General features: G+C 42.3%; 1 protein-coding gene across 1 annotated transcript in view; it reads right to left on the bottom strand.

Annotated features, from left to right (window-relative positions):
• Positions 1-17,969, bottom strand: part of mtus2b (microtubule associated tumor suppressor candidate 2b) — a 37,118-nt gene that overhangs the window by 10,745 nt on the left and 8,404 nt on the right. Inside the window, exons 6-8 of the mRNA XM_030066427.1 lie at positions 6,550-6,702; positions 4,702-4,800; positions 2,567-2,763 (exon numbers count right to left, since the gene is read on the bottom strand). Coding sequence (XP_029922287.1) covers positions 2,567-2,763; positions 4,702-4,800; positions 6,550-6,702 — 449 coding nt within the window. The remainder of the gene's footprint in view (positions 1-2,566; positions 2,764-4,701; positions 4,801-6,549; positions 6,703-17,969) is intronic.

The raw sequence follows: 17,969 nt of genomic DNA, 5'->3' as shown, positions 1-17,969 counted from the left end.
CAGGCCTCTATCATCGGATGCTGTGTCAAGATGAGCGTGCCTGCCTTAGTCACTGCAGTGATTTGCCTGTTGCATGATCTGGAGAAGACACAAAAACAAGCATCGACCAGCCTCTTACGCCGCCGCGACCAGACAGAGAGAGAAGTTGCAAACACTTGAGTCAGTTCAAACCACACAATCATACCCACAGCAAAGCTCGCCTGCGTATGAATGCAGACGAGGAAGGAAGCCGCCGAAATTAATTAATAACCATGATGGCCCTGTAATTATTTAATTTGAATGAACAGCAGCCGGGAATGTGTGGGACATGTGGTGCAACAATAATGGTTCAGATCCCATTAAGTAAAACAGCCAGTGGGTGTGGGATAGACTTGCACAAGAGTTACTCAACTTGAAATGCCGCACGCATATGCATACCCTCACACACACACGCACACACACACACACACATGTTGGTTCCCATCACTTCTGGGGACATTACATTGACTTACATTCATTTCCTGGAGATTTATCCTAACCCTAACCCTAACCACTACCTGCCTAACCCTAACCCTAACCCTAACCTTAACCTAACCCTTAAGTTATCTTAGCTTTAAATTAAGTCTTCACCCTAAAATTTGATGATTTTCACTTATGGGGACTTGCTTTTTGTCTCCATAAGGGAGGCGAGTCCCCACAACGTGACTGTGTAAACAGATTTATGTCCCCACAACATTAGCAATACCAGGTACACACACACACACACACACACACACACACACACACACGTGCACAAGGCATTCATGCGTCTCCTTTTGTTTTCTATCTTCGTTTTAACCGGGGAAAGAAGAAACCTTTGAAACTCCTCAGGATTTCCCTCTCGCTGACAGATCCGTCTGATTCTGATTCAAAAGGCCTCAATTTCAGTTCAGGCATTAAAGGAAAAGACCAGCTAATGAACAAAGCAACGCTGACAGCAAAAATCAGGTGCTACAGGTGTCTTTTATTCTAGTGAGGCCTCTGTAGTCCTCACGAGAACAGGCCCTAAAAAAACAGGAACCTTGGATTTCACTTTCACCAAGCGTCCATCTCTGGTTAATTTTTTGGTCCCTGCTTGACATGTGGGACACCCAGGAGTCAGCAGCATCCTGTGGGCAGGACGACTGCACTGATTATTGCTGAGTGGCTACACACTCACGCTTCACCGGAGCGACTGATGGTGGGAGCCAGTAGCTGTGATGTTTAAATTCATGATGATTTATGAGTGTGTTGTTGTTCGCTGTTGAGTATTTGAAGAAGACAAATGGAGAAAAAAAACACACGGCACCATGGGAGCCACAACAAGGGGCTCGTGTTTGGGCTTGAGGAAATGAAAAGAACCAAGAGGGCAATGTCCCTGTGTCTGATGTTACTGCACCGCTAGTGTGGTCCTCATCAGTGCTGAGTGATAATAAAGCTGCATGGGTTTAAAAAAGATGTGTAACCATGACAAAAAGATTGTTACATTGTTGATTTGTAATGAAGTGCTGTGTTACATTTGTCACAGTCGGCTTTTTCTGTCCTCACTACAATCATTACTGTTTCCCCTGAAGTCAGCTAAAACACAAATAATAACTGCAGCTGGATCTGGTATCATGTCCTGGTTGCTCTCATTTGGGCTCGTGCTTGTTTCTTGTTAAGCAGTGGAAAAGGGCCCAAAGCTATGCAAGCACGTTTTGGAGGTTTGCTGGCCCCAAGTGGCAATGAGGAGTCACTGCCTGAATGAGGAGGGTGCAAGCAAACATATTGAAAAAAAAAAAAAAAAAAAAAAAAAAAAAAATGAAATACTTGCATCCAGTTACCATCAACTATGTATAAAAAGCAAAAAAGCGGGGTTTTCTATGATAAAGTGATTAATTCATGATAAATTATGATAAATGAACTAGATCTATAGCACTTCTAGACTGTCCATCGGGTGGAAGTAAAGGAAAAGCCACCAGGCTACTTGCTGCACTGACCGGTGCTGCATTATGTTAGTTTAGGAAATATGCTATTAAAAAAAAAAAACACTGACATGGAAAGTAGAATTTTTCAAGAAAGATGGAAAGAGCAGCTCTTTTCTCCTGGGAGGTGAGTGACAAACCTGTGTGCTGTATACTGGCAGCATTTCTCTCTTCTGCTTTACGTAATTCTGCATTAGGTGTTATTTTTACGTACCAACATGCAATTTCTCATTGGTTGGTAGGCTATAAACCGAAAATAATAAATCAGAAATTAGCCTAAAATATTCATATGTTGACTCGAGTCATATTGCCGTTAGCAGAAAAATGATCGTGCTCCCTGTGAGGTCTCATTGGAACGAATGTGGCCCACTACCTGATATGAGTCTGACGCCCCTGCAGTCGAGGGCTTCACACCAAGGGGAACCCATCTCAAATGGGGTGATTGAGTTTGATGTATTTTTATGAAAAAAAATCTTGCCCAGCACAACTCTAAAGCACAGAGGAACCTCCTCCTGAGCTTTTCTCAACATGGAAAGGTAGGGCGAGCCACAAGTCTCCTCCTTTCGGCCTTGCCTGCCCAAGAGCTCTGCTGTGCTGGAGCCTACCTTCTGACAGAAGTGCTGGGTGGTGATGGCGAACACCTCCAGGCCCAGGGAGGCCTTCTTCAGCTGGGCCTGGAGGCTCTGCAGCTGCCAGGCCTGCTCCTCGCAGCGCTCCCTCAGCTTCTGGACCAAAGCCCGGTCCGACTCCTGGGACTTCTCAGGCCGGATGGCACCGCGGCCGACGGCAGCCCGCCCACGAACTACAGGGAATGAGACCACAGAGACAGGCACAACATATTCAAAGATACGGGAAGAGACTTTTTACTCTTTAAATTAAACCTCTCGAACCCCCACCAGTCCCCCCAGCCCTCCTCAGGACGGCGCCTGTGAAGACCTGTGGACCCCGCAGTATGTCTCCTCCCACTTCCAGCACAAAGCTTGGCCAGGAATCTGTGAGCTGTCACTTTTGAATGCAAAGAATGTTTATCTTTATAATTAATTTTATTACAATGAGAGTGAGCGAGATACTGATTTTTGTCAATATATGCATTATTTATTTGACTTGTATTTATCCACTGGAGCCGTGTGTTATCAAGTCCAGCAACTCGAAAAACAAAGACAGGGGTGAAAATGGGCGGGGCACAGTGACCTATACAAAGGTCAGTGTGGACATTAGCAGTAAATGCAGTGTGACAGTAGTCATTGTGAAGAATGGTTACCTTCAGTGTTAAATTACTGCTCCATGGCTAGTTTGCACTCTAACAATGCACCAACATCAGATTTGATGTTGGTGCATTTAAAAGCCTGTTCTGTAAAGTCACGTCAGATCAATGTGGTGCAGGATAAAGGACAATATTTCCTTGTAAAATGTAACACAGTTGTCCCTCGCTATAACGCGGTTCACCTTTCGCGGATTTTTTTTTAGTGCAATTTTGCATGCTTTTTTTTTTTTTTTTACTGGATTTCTTTTTCTACGAAGGTTTGAACTTTGAGAGTTTAAACAAGAGAGAAAAGTGAGAAAATGTTAATGCCTGTCTGAGAAAAGTGTATAAAGTGTGTCGTGAGGGCTTTTACAGCCTTAAAACATCTAGAATAATTGTAAAAAATAAAGCTGACTACTTCACGGATTTCGCTTATTGCGGGTTATTTTTAGAACGTAACTCCCGCGATAAACGAGGGACCACTGTACAGTAAAAATATCAAGTCTAACACAATGGAGTAAATACTCAAATAAAGTGCCAGAACATCAAAACTTTACTTAAGTATAGTTTTTCAGGAAATGCAATTAGTTACTTTCCACCTCTATTACACACTAATGATTCTGAAAAAAAAAACAAAAAAAAAACTCATTCACACATAATCTTCACACATCCATACTCATGCACACACACACACACACACATGCAAACACAAACACATGGAAAAATAGATGAGAAATGAGGACAAATGTGCTCCACTGGTTTATGATAAAACAATAAACTACTGCATTACAGCACATCTGTTTCATTCATGTTATACAGTTATTTCACATAGTTTGTTAGTTGCATCCATAGCCTCTGTTGACACTTGTATATAATCACTTGCACAATGAGCTGCATTTCCTGTAATCACCCTCTTTTCACTGAGTGGCTGTAAACTCAGAGGTCTGTATCCTGCTTCATAGTCAACTGGTTTTCCAATTTACTCTTTCTCAGGCACGCTCGCTACCCAGACCACTCAGAAACAAATTTCCCCGTTGGCTCGAAACACTACCCCGTCTCAGGTAGCAGGGGTCTTAATGCAGCACCTATGTGGAAGCGCAGCGTTTGGCACGAGGAACCCGCCTCAGTGAGACGGGGTTTGTCTGGCCTCTGAGAAAAAGGGAAAATGCTGACTTGTGTGTTGGTAAGCTGACCCAGAGGTAACACTGCAGCAGCCGTCGAAGCATTACAGCTAAATTGGTCTCTATGACAACAGCAGGCTGCCACGGCTCATGTAATCAAGTGTGGAGAGAGCGAGAGAGAGAGTGAGAGAGAGAGAGAGAGAGATGCATTTCGCTCCACTGGTGACAGTCGGTCAATACTATGGACAGAAAACAAAGATGGTGTTACGCTATCTGCCTCTTTCTCTCTTGAACATACCCAGCACACAGTATCAGATACACATATGCACATGCACACACACACATACACACTGAAATTTGATATGTAGGCACTCACCAGGAGACTGGGGCTTGGGCGAAACCACTGCAAACCTTTTGGGGGAGGACGCTGGTGGCTGCACTGCCTCTGTGTCCTTTGGAGTCTCCTTCCTCGAGGCTGTGGAGTAAATAGATTCTGTCAGTATCTGTGAAATAAAAATACTTGCACACAACACACGATGAAAACAAGAGTGGGGGCATGACAAGGATTGCAGAGCTGCACCCCAATGCTTTCACCTTGTTTCCTAACACACTGTTTTTACGGATACAAGATTAAATTTGCAATCTACACACAAGCGCACGCAGTGTCCCGCTCTCACCTGCAAACGCAGCGACTCAGCATACACTGCATATTGCAGAATGTACTACTGAAAAAAAAAAAAACTGCATGTGAGATACAGTGCTGCAAACTGACCACTAGCTGGCGCCGCTGCTTCACTTGTGCAAACACATTTTCTGTGGCAGGAACCACCACAGCTCACTGAGGCTCCCTAAGCAGAGCCTCCTCCTGGCTTACGCAGAAATACACTGTGGCCACCGGAGGGCGCTGATACACCACATTCATATCAGCATGCCAACAGAGAGAAGCCACTCTTATTAAAGGGGCCAGCATCAGCACAGGGAGCACACATCCCAACAAATGACACCAAAAGTACCTTAGGTGTTATTTTTATATATATATATATATATATTTTTTTTTTTTATTTTTTTTTTTGTAAATATCTTTTGTAAAACTTCCAGAAATAACATTTCATTGTGAGATGATGGACTCACTTAATCATATTGTTGTAGTATATTAATCATGGTGATGCCAACTGTAGAACTTTATAAGGTATTTCTTATTATATTAAAGTAATTTATGGTGATGATACATTCCACCACAAGTAAAGGCAGTAAAATCAAACAAAAAGTAGCTGTTCGCCTATTTCATGCATACATCTGGTAGAATCTAAGCGTTCTTGATTCCTGGTGGAATTTAAGAAAACTCAATTGGCAGAGCGGTAGGTTAAACAGTGACGGCTGTATTGGTGGGACCCACTTAAATATTCCACTAGAAAACACACACAGAGGCGACTGAACATTGATATTCACAACTTAATACTTTGAATAAATCACGTGGAAGTTGCTAGAAGGAATTATCAAACTGTCATGTCAACTGAGCCATTTGCACATGCATGCATCTGACATGTAAAATCAATATGACACCAAAAACCACAGTTTCCTTCCATATTTGCCCGTTCGCTCGGGCAGCAGTGTTGTGGTCGAGCTGCGGGCACGTGGGTCTGCAGCTCGCAGCACAATGACATTCCTCGCACGACTCACAGGCAGGTCCTGTTACATACTGTCCACTACCCACCAACGCCCACCCCCCCTTTTGCATTCTTAACATGTCTTGGCTCCTGCCTGCATTATGCAACACAAGGACAACACAGATCAGCAGCGTCAGTGGAGAAAAACAACACTTTCAAAGCATGGTCGTTTCTGTGAATTGCATGCTGAAGTGCTACGGCGCTGACCTCACAGAGCCGGGAGGTTCTGACGGATGAAAACTAACATGTGAGCGCCTGTGATGGTGAATGACGTCGCCGCTTTGGCAGCTGATGACGGCAATCAATCAACATGTACATTCCACTGCCAGTGTGAAGCCCCTCCCCCCTCGTCCCACCCACCCAGTCCACCCAGTAGACACTCGGACATCCCGTCTCATGAATCATGTGATCAGCAGACAGGATGACCTTGACGTGAGGTAGCAGTAGGACGTAGCTCCAGCACAGCAGCGGTGACAAGCGTGTTATTCCTGGACATAACCCAAGACTGAATTCACAAGGACACCGGTTTCCACTGGTGGAAGGAGGGAGCGACGTACCAAGCGGGGAGCACCGTGGCGGGGGCAGAGAGCGGCGCTGGAGGCTGGGAGCGTTGGGAGGCTGGGGGCTGCCGCGGCTGGGGACACGGGGGGCTTCACTGGGTGGCGCTGTGGCCTTGTGGAGAGGCGTGTCCTCGCTGCCGCTGCCGGGGTCTACAGGGTGGAGTGATGACAAAGAAAAGCACAGTGCTGTGAATGATTTTTTACACATTTTTAAGGTAGATTCCCTACCTGATCGGGCATATGAACTGGTTTTTATGTTAAAGGAACACGTCACCCAAAACACACAAAATGTTTTCTCCATCCAGATGGTTTCTGTGTGATCTGGCGAGGTTTCCACTCTGCTGCCATCTTCCCTGTCTTCGATCGCCCCAGTACAGTGGGGCTGGGTCGGTATTCTTTTGTGGAGCTCAAACTGTCAACCATCAAATTCATACTCACTGGAGCAGACAGATACAGTTTACTGTTATTCTCTGGCAGGAAATAGTTCTTTATGATACTTTGCCTCCCAGAGCTGTGCCTTATGCTGGTCATCCGTGTCACTGTTTTTGTAAAATAGTCCATGAGTCAAGACCAGGGGCGGATCTAGACAAATATTCATGGGGTGGCAAGAGGGTGGCATGGAGACTTTAAGGGGTGGCAGAAATATATATGCTGATTTAATACCAAACGATCCCATATATCAGTATTTGCTTGGAAAACCCCCAAATGAGGATATTTTAACTCAAAAACATATTATTGTGGTACATGAGTAAAGCATTGAATAGAAAACCAAAAGGTGGCATTAGAAATATTTATTTATTTATTTATTTATTTATCAACCCCTTAAATAGTGGGAGTGTCATCTTTTGCTGCATTTACTTGCACTCGGACATTTGAGTCTCGTAACAGCGAGTTTCCGAACAGCCACAATTAAAAAATAAATAAATAAATTGTCTGAAATTGGGGTGGCAACTAGGGTGGCAAGGCATTTTTCTAGGGTGGCAGCTGCCACCCCCTGCCACCCCCTAGAACCGCCTATGGCCAAGACCCCAAAACTGACCCCCAACAACCGAACGGGTGGGCAATTTCTAGTTTTTTTTTTTTTTTTTGGATGCTACACATCTCTAGTTCACATTTTCACATGATGGCAGCTTAGTGATGGTTATCATGCATTGAATATATGGATCCCTATAGCAGAAACCAGAGGATTTCGTATAGTGCATGTTTGGTATTATGAGGCTTGTTGACTTCTTGTGGACTACTCAGGCTGCCTAAATCAATCCAATATATTCTCAAGATATAAGATAACTCAAACAATGGTATTATTAGTTGCCCGGATCATATTTGTGGCAGTTACAACTTTCTTTATTGAAATTTTGCATAGGCGGAAATCAGAATTAAATTTTTCTCCTGTGTATCTATTCATATTAGAGAAACTACGTAATGTTAACATTCTTTTTGGGACCAGATTTGAAATCCCACAAGTCTTAACTTTCATTTGGTACCAGACTTATACATGTAGCGCTTATAGTTTTGGAGACATACTCTTTTAAATATGTGCATGTTGTTTTTGGCAGAACATGATCAGGTTGTAATAGTGACCATATGATTCAGCTGCATGTTTCTGAATTTGATGAAAATGACAACATACTCATGAAATAAGTCTTGCACATTGAGTTTTTTTGATGGTTTGAACTCGACAAATAAACACCCATCATGCCCCGCTGTATTGGGACGAAGGGAGACGGGGAGGAACATAGCAGAGCAGAAACCTTGTTAAATCACATGTGAACGATCCAGAGATAGACTTTGCTGGGGGTAAGTGGAAAGTATCTTTTTTGTATTTTGGTTGAACTGTTCCTTTAATGCAAAGGTGCCCGTTCTCTCACAAAAATGGGATTTTTCATTGGAGCCTGGCAGCAGGGATGAGTAAGGTTAGCATCACAGCTGGTGTAAGGATGTCCTCCCTCACTCTGACGGGTGTAAAAGCCGTCTAGTGAGTGTTATAAAAACACAGAATGACAAAGTCTCACATTTTGAAGCCTGGCTCATGTTGGTCAGTTTCACCGCAGAATCATCACATGGAAACGAACAGAGATGTGGTATATCTTCACTGCATGTTTTATTCCCACAAACATAATGATAGTGTCATAATTTGCATTCGATCTGTGCATTTTTGTTCGGGGGGATGGAAACGGTGAGCACAGCACAGCTTCTGATTGCATCACTGTATAACGAGGAGTGCAAGTACTGAGCAATACTCGGCTCCACAAACAGAGAAAACACTGGCTGTGTGAGCCATGAATGAACCGAAAAATGTTGTAGTAATAACACTAATAGGGTTTGTGATGTTTACAGTGATTATGGAGAAAGCCTACTTTGTCTAGCCTACTTTGATCGCAGTGATAATTTTGATCATAATCTGGTGCACGTAATAATAAGTTGATCTTTTTCAATAATTAAGGCTATTTTGATCTCAGCAAAATCTTTTTTGGTCGCATGTCAGACAAAACAAACCAGGCGACTTTTAGTTTGTTCCCTGAAGTCGCTGCGCTGCGTTTTCCCACAAACCTGCAGGCAAGCCAGCCAAGCTCAGATGTGGGTGTATTACGCCCTTGAAAATACATCTTTCACATTTCACATTGTGCTCATACCAATGAGCAGGAAAGCTGCACGAGCGGCACAAGGCGAGTCTCTTCTAATCGTCGCTTTAATGTGTAAAAATGGTGCAGGGTGGTGTCACTGTGAGAAATGCAGTTTACTAACAGAGTACTGGCTCAAGAGAAAATCAAGCCCCTTGTTAGTGCCACTCTCTATCTCCATCCTGTCACCTATACATGCAATGAATATATGCGGCATGTATTTACATAATAGGGGTGGTTATGGTGGGAGGCAGCTGGACTGAACACATTGTGATTTTTTAATGCATACTAATTGCTTTTTGAAATATCTCAAGTGTTTTTATGTTATATTTTATTTATTTATTTATTGTGTGTCTGATGTCTGTGTGGTACTGCTAACTGTACCACAAAAGATAAAGATATACTCGATCCTTGCTCCTTATATAGGATCAGCAGATATACTATGAGCACGGTTCTTTGGATTATAGTTTTTCCAAACTGTAGTGATTCACAAGGCCAAGCACAAATGCAGAAAGATGAAAACATTTTAATTATTCATAACTGCTGTTATCTAGCATGACGCCTCTAGGTTTGTGTGGATATTAAATTCTTTGATTCATCGAAGCTAAGACTACACCAGCGGTCCAACAAGAGGACGACATCAAGAACAAACACATTTTCGCTTCATTTAATTAGGGAAAATCATTTGGGTTAATGCGTTCTGTGCTTAATAAAATTTCTTGAAGATAAACTTAATAAATTAAAAAAAAACAACAACAAAAAAACAAAAAGAGAACTACCAAAAAGGCTAGAACTGCAACCCAGAGCTCTCATTACCTGCCCCATGAAATATTCAGCCCGGCCTCTTCAATCAATAACAACATCAGAAGTGCTGACACACACCTGTGGGAACAAGGACACGTTCCTGCCCTTGAATTAAAACAACATTATTCAGATTGGAGAGCGATAATGTTAACGTATCAGAATAAGCTGGAGGAAGGTTCAAGGAAAGCCGGAAACCTGCGATTAAGCACCAGGATGCTTCAGTCCGACATGCGGTGCAGTATCACAGTGTTTATTGGCTGTTCCAGGCTACAGCATTAATAGTTATCTTGTGAAACTAAGTGGTTGACTCACTTGCTCTGAGCACTGTGTCAGCAGAGGAATCTTGAATGGGGCGGAAAAGAGTGAATTCGACTTTATTAAAAATTAGACGTGGCATAATGAAGTCAGATTAGGAACAAAACACAAAAAGCTTTTGATCTCGAAATGCCAAGAGCCGGTGTGAGACCCTCAGCCAGAGAGTGAATTCACCTGGGACAACCAGCAGATGCTTTTTTTTTTTTTTTTTTTTTTCTCCCCTAAGGCGCCCTGTAGAATCCGAGGCCGAGCTAAGAAGCGGATTGGCTGAGGCAGACGGTCGGAGGCTGACTCACAATGCAAACCGCTTGTTTCTACCCGGCATGCACAAATCCTCCTCCTGCTGTGAGCATCCTCTGTTCAGCCTGAGAGAAGCTCTCCTCTGCTGCTGAGTGATTCGAGAGGTGAGAACAAACAGTCCAAGAGCCTCATATGAAATACAATCACTCTGGCACACACTGGCTATCATTAATAAAGAGAAGGAGTATCTGTATCTACCACACAAAGCACACACAACACCATTCCTCTATTCTTCCTGATCTTTCTCAATTCAAACAAAAACATACTGTACATATTTTGTTAACCTTCTTCCCATAAGCCCTAAGGTGAGTTTTTTTTCCCCAGTTAACCCTCTGAAACCTAAATGAAATGACCTATTTTCTGAAATAACAATAACAGTATTAACCCTATTAAGCCTGAACTATGAAAGAATTGGCAGAAAATTCCATTTTTTTTTAAACTGAACCCTTTATTTAGTCCTATAACAAAATATATATATAAAAATTTTTTTAAAAATGTGTTATTACACGACCTTTCTGGTGTATGATATATGATATGTACTTGAAGTGCCAATGGTATGGTCCAGGGTGAACAGGGGACGTGTTCAAAGGTATACAACAGTATTTTGGTCAAGTATTGATTAAACTGAAAATGAAAAACGGAGTTGAAAATGTGTATCATATATGATACAAATGGCTTTATAGGGTTAATAAAATTGCTGGCACAAAAAAAATGTTTTTTTTTTTTTTTTTCGCACATATCTGTTTGGGTTTCAGAGGGCAAATGTTTTCGTGACGTGCGTTTAAAGGATTTCCAAGGCGTCTTACTTCTGCGAGTCAACGTGTTTCCGTCTGAAACAGGATGTGTAGGTGGAACGTGGGAATATTTAAAAATTGGACACCTTGGACCCCAAAATGAATCAATTCCAGCCACAAGGATGCAACTGGGGTGTCTTATGAAAGGGAAACTGCATTCTTCGTGGGGAACACCCCAAAATAAATACGATGCCGTGCAAAGCTGCCATATGGACTTATGAAGCTCAGCTCAAGTCTTAATCCCAGAGGGCATAAGACAGAAAGCAGGCAATGACGAGTAAAACAAAGGCATACGGTATAGCAATATGAAAAAAAAAAAAAAAAAGCCAACCCACAGCAGAATACAGTATGCAGTAATTAGCGGGCTCGTGTGAGCATCAATCAAGGTGACGGCTTAGCGAACAAATGAGTGTTGGAGTCTGTTCTGAGCCGTGTGAGGGGGCGTTCACAGTCCGACAGGAGATTTCCAAGCTCAGGACAAAATGCTGTCGTATGATAAAAACAACCAGCACATATGGGGGTGTGTTAACTCTTTTCCTTTTTTTTTTTTTACATCATGCATACTGATTAACCGTCGCTCTCACAGCATCTTGGTCAAATTTACACGTCTGTAAATATGTGGAACATCTTGAACAGCAATAAAAGATATGACATTATCTGCATGTGTGTATGTATGTATGGCCCTGCCGTCTGCACGAGGTGGAGGGCAACTGCTCACACCTGGAAATGGAAATGCACATAATTTTGAATATGAAAAGGGGGTATGCATGAATATAAAAGTGGAACAAGGGTTAGACACTTACAACTACAGCTGAACTCTTTACCCAGACCATGAGAAGCACAGCGATATTAATTATTATTCATATTATTAATATATTATTATTCCCTAAGGCTTGTGAATGACTATGAGCCTGTTATGGCAAGCTGGACAGAGGAGAGCTGTATGTGCACTGTATGTGTGTGTGTGTGTGTGTGTGTGTGTGTGTGTGTTTTCTTCCATTGTCATGTTTGTACTGTGTGACTGCACTTGTTTTGTTTATGACAGGAATGCTACAGATCAGAATTAATGTATCTCTGGTTAATTAATAATCAATTTCCATGTTCCTTATTCATTATTTTACATTACTATGTATTATTAACAAACATCTTCCCTCCTCCTTTGCTGTTGCACTTTTTATTTGTGCACTCCTTTGCCCTCTCTGCCCTCATGTTTCACTCCAGAGACCCCACCCCACCCCACCCCTTGGCTGACGATACGGTTCAGCGCCTTTCTGCCTCTAACAGCCAGCTTACCAAAGCAACACAGAGCAGAAACACTGACTCTATAAATGTCCAATAAAAAAAATGTCTTGCCTTGTCAGTGTCAAATGACCTTAGCTTCCTCGCACAGTGCAGACATTTTTGACCTTTCTTGCACAGCCCGTCACGACTGGCATTAAAACACAGCTTACAGTCAATAACAATCCACACTCTCCTCCACCCGTCATGATCAAACTTTAAAATATGGCCGTTTTCATCCTGACTGCGGCAACCGTTAGTCCGACAACAGATTAACACCTAAGTCAGGCGGCCTTTACCTTCTAGAGTCAATGTGTTAAGAAGTCAAATTATCCATCCTACAATATTTAAAATCTAAGTGAAAGTTCTTGCTGGCAAAGATATGAGGCTGGATGATATTAAACGCAGATGCAACATTGTAAAATTGATGTGTCTTTCATTAGTAAAATCAAAGACAAGCAAGATTTTGTTCTTCAGTGATAATAACCCAGACAGGATTTACACTTAATTCTCTTTTCTAGCTTCTTTTTATATCCTTGCTTTGCCCCTGAAAGTTCAGGATTTGTGATTTCTGCAGTATATGCTCATCAGTCAACTTCCCCGGGTGCTAAGCCCTAGTTGCAGGTTTAGCATAAGTAGAGGACTGTTACAAAAAAAAAAAAAAAAAAAAAAAAAAAAATCTGTGATGCATTATTGTTTAAAATTTTTATGGGTCCCTTCTGGTAAAGGACACTATAGAGTTACTACAAGTAAAACTAACTAACTACTACCCAAAACTACACCCTTTTCCCAAGAGGCAAGGTGATGACCACTTTGAAATGAGAAAACAAATATGATATTTATTTGTTGGTATAAATAGTTGTAGGGTATAATATTTTAAATTAGCTTACAAGGTGAAAAAGTCTGTGACTTTAATAACATTTACAAGCTCACTGTGGATTGTTTCTAGACAGAATCTATTAACCATCTCCTATGGTACCTGGCTATCTGTGGTATGTACAAGATAAATGTGTATATGAATGTGAGTTTTTACAAAATATCAACAGTTCTAAACCAGGACATTTACCCATATCATCCTGTGTCATAACTGCAGCAGTATTACAGAATTGTGATCCTCTTTTTCATTTGAGTTGGAGGTGATGTTTTCATGTATACATAAATCTAGACCAGGCCATCCAAGATCACATGAATAATGTAAACACTGTTTTTTTTGGTTTTGTTTTTTTAGTTCATTTGATAATATTCCTTCACTAATCACATGGTATGTAGAGGGACAGGAAATTAAAGCAAGAGAGGAGATGGCATGCACCACTGATGAAATCATAAACAGGACTTGAACCCTTTGCAAGCACATGGTACACACCTCAGAAACTACTGCAAGACGCCAGAATGAATTCTGTGACAGCTTACAAGATCGGGGATCATTTCAGCTCAATTTAAGGCGATAAACCGCTCGGTGCATGGAACTGAACTGAGACGAAACGGGCCAAGGAGACGCTTCCATTAAAAGGTAGAATGCAGCGAAAATGAAATGATGAGAAAAATAAGGAGGGCATGGTTTTTAAGCATCCCTCACGTTGCTACGCCAGTCAGTGTTTGTCTGCATTGTTTTTTAGGCACCGCTGCTCCGTCGAGAGCCGGGAGAGGAGCCCTGACGAACGCATGACAGCAGCCGACAGAAAGCCCTTCAGCAGGGAGTCAAAACAGCACGTCGGATCAGGCAGCCACCTGACATTGAAACATTTACCTCCAAAATATGCCCACAGAGAGGATTAACAACACTTCCCACCCTGGCCACACACAGCGCTGTTTTCCAGCTTGCCATGCGGAAAGTGCTGCTGGTGCATTCAAACACACACCACACTGCAAAAACTCAAAATCTTACCAAGATTATTTGTCTTATTTCAAGTCAAAATGTCTTATTACTCGTCAAAATATCTCATTACACTTAAAATAAGACATGATCACCTCAGAAGTAACTTGTTTTTAGACAATTTTCACTTGTTTCAAGTGAAAATTTGCTTGAAACAAGTGAAAATTTGCTTGTTTCACTGTCAAAATTTGTTTCTTGTTTCTAGCTAATTTTCACTTATTTCAAGTGAATTTTCACTTTTTCCACTGGCAAATTTTGCCAATGAAACAAGCAAATTTTCACTTGAAAACAAGCTCAGAAAACAGTTTCCTCCCCTGGACCATCACCCAAAAGCCCAACTCCTGCTCACACACATGCTGACACCTTCCACACAAACACACACACAAACACACACACACACACACACACACATACACATACACATGCATGAACTGAATTGAGATTAAAGACACGGACACGGTGCCGAGGTCTGCACTGAGCACTTGTCACACCTCATGCCGTCCTCTTGAGAGGAGAAACTAAAAAAAAAAAAAAAACAAGACGTGCCCTGGACAAAAAGGCCGTTTCAGTCACCGCGGGGTGCCTGGAGGCTGTGGAGAGAATCACGTCTGGAGAGCTGTTTTCCTGCAGGACGTAACGGGGGCGGATTGATCTATTGAACGGAGAAGGCAGAAGAAGAGCTTGTATTCATAACACCCCACAGAGATTTGTGCCATTTCAAATAGTGCAAAGCCTGACTTATTAGAGCTGGTGCAGAAAAAACAGTGTCCTTTTTACGATTATTAATTATTTGATTGATTGTATTATGTATATAAATACATAAATGCATCATAAAATGCATCCTTGCCTGTTTCTCATAGACCCAGAGAAACTGCTCTGGTTGTGCAGGTAATACTTGTTTTTGACTTTTATCCATCAACTTCGTTCCTTGGTTATCTCTTGGTTATAAAATAAAAAATACAATATACAACTATAAATGAATGAATGAATGAATGAATGTTGATCAAAAATTTACAGAAATTAATAGAAACACAATTTGAAGATGGAAAAAACAAAATCCACTCCTTTTTTTTGCACACGAGCTTTCCAAGTGCCTTTGTCGCTCTACCAAAGTCATGAAACTCTGTGACTTTACAGCAACTGAAACCAAAGGGGATCCTGGGAAATGGAGTCAAATGTACCTGACCGTTAGAAAGTTACACAGCAGCGCTTTCAAAATGCCTTTAACGCCTTTAACGACGACTTCCGGCCACGCTCAGTGCAAGAGGAGAGACACGGCTCAGAACACACAGAACCTAACAGTTTATTACAATTTACTCACAATTTACCTCGCAGCAAAACCTTTTGCATGCAGGCATCCTAAAAAAAATCCACAGCATATAATGATCTGCACTCGCTCCTGCTGTGCAAACTGGACAGCTGAACCAGATCTGCTGTCAGCGCCCTGATGTTCATTACACCGTAGGAGGATGTACTCATTTACCCCCAATCCCAACATCTGTAGACCGCTGGTGTGAATCCCTGGCGACTGCAGCTACACGGAGGCATACGGCAGCATATTAATAAAGCAGCGCTGTCTGAGCCAAAGGCCTGAAGGGATACACCGCCATGCAAGCTGCCAGTCATATACACACCGTCTGTGCTACCCTCCAGCATTTCAATATCTGGTACAAAAGCATGTAGTAAGTGCAGCATGCCTACAGAGCAGACGTCCATTTTTTTTCCCCCGTGAATGGAATCCATTAAATTTGAAAATGGCTTTTACAACAAAACTGAACAGTTGAACTCCGGAGAAAGCGGCAAGGAAAACACAACACAAGGCGATGCAGGTCACGCAGAGATGAAACACTTACACGGCTGCAGGTCCTCGTCCCCGGTTGTGTGCACTTTTTGGAGGATCAGTGATAGAAAGGGCGCAAAATAACCGAGTAACGTGTACATTGTGAGGAGCCACCGAGTTGGCTTGTTTGGAGGGATGCCACAGTGGAAGTGGTGACCATTATCTGGCCCTCCAGCCCCGGGCAGGAACATAAGCTGGTCAAAGGTGTCCTCAGCCAAACAGGCGGATTATGTCGTCCCGCCACACCCCTGACTCTCTCTTTTTGACACACACTGTAGCTGCCGGCACCACATGTTTATGGAGCACAGATTATAAATAGGGGAAAGTCGACTGTGGCAGAGACGTGAAGCTGTTACAGAGGCTGAGGGTGGGTGGGGGGGGCCACACCCTGCATGGGACAACAGCTGTTCCTCTTCTTTTTTTTTTTTTTTCCCCCAGTCTGGCAGCTTCGGGAAGCCTCTGAATCCTGCAGGGCTGTTGGTCTGCAGGTCAGAATAAGACAGTGCAAGAGTCTAGCAGCAAAAAAATCCCCACTCAGGAGCTCCCAGCTGTCAAAGGCAGCGAGCAAATGTGGCGACACTTGAGCAGGAGCCAGCATTAAGCCACCATCATGTCTGCCGACTGGAGCAGCCATCACACATGCCACAGAGGCAGAGGCAGCGGCTCGACAGGAACACAAAATGCTAATGTCCACCAATTAGATGATTGATTTGATTTGACCTTGGACTTAAAGAAATTCAGAGACTGATTTGGATCTGCGTTAAAGAAAAAGGCAGAGATATTTATTATACATCACTCAGCACCTTAACTGTTTATTTATTATTTATTATCTATATATTACATCCTAGGTTAATATACATTCACACCGTTTTTCAGACTGGAGGGGAAGGGATGATTCCTTAAGAGGCCGAATCAAGTCTGTTAGTTCCTGGATCCCAATACCGGGCGTCGGGTTCTGCCACTTGGTTCTTGGTTTCGTGGTTTCATGCTAACTCTCCTTATCTATACAATCATGTATATACTTCAGTTCCATCTGTATATTGTCATATTCATTACCATCTGTATATTTCACATCTCATATCTCTTTTCCTTAGGTTAGCTCTTATTGTATATTTTAGTTTTTAGTCTTTATAGTCTTTATTGTTTCCCTGGTTGGGATCAATAAAGTATATCTATCTATCTATCTATCTATCTATCTATCTATCTATCTATCTATCTATCTATCTATCTAATATAGAAAATGATTCAGTATGGCCAGCTGTCTTTGGTATATTCTGTCTGATCGAGTGCCTCCCTGTTTAAATAAACATGAAAAAGGTGAAGGAAGCACAAAGCAATTTTTTTTGTCAGATGTCTCAGCGTTTTTCAGACAGAGACTGGTCTGAGTCAGCACTTGTTAAACCTGCAGTAAAAGAATAAGAATTGGACCGCCTGGGCCTGGCTGGTGTTCACAGCAGGACTGACCTGGAACACAAGCACTGATAGAAGAACATATATATACGCATCACCTAAATATTTTCCTCTAATAAAGAAAACGCTAACTGATACTGCAAACCATTCGGATTCTAATAAAGCTTGAAGTCCTGATACAT

This window comes from Myripristis murdjan, chromosome 13, assembly GCF_902150065.1.
Source record: "Myripristis murdjan chromosome 13, fMyrMur1.1, whole genome shotgun sequence".
NCBI lineage: Eukaryota > Metazoa > Chordata > Actinopteri > Holocentriformes > Holocentridae > Myripristis > Myripristis murdjan.
The sequence above is the reverse complement of the archived record's forward strand: the minus strand, read 5'-3'. Positions and strand labels throughout refer to the sequence as shown.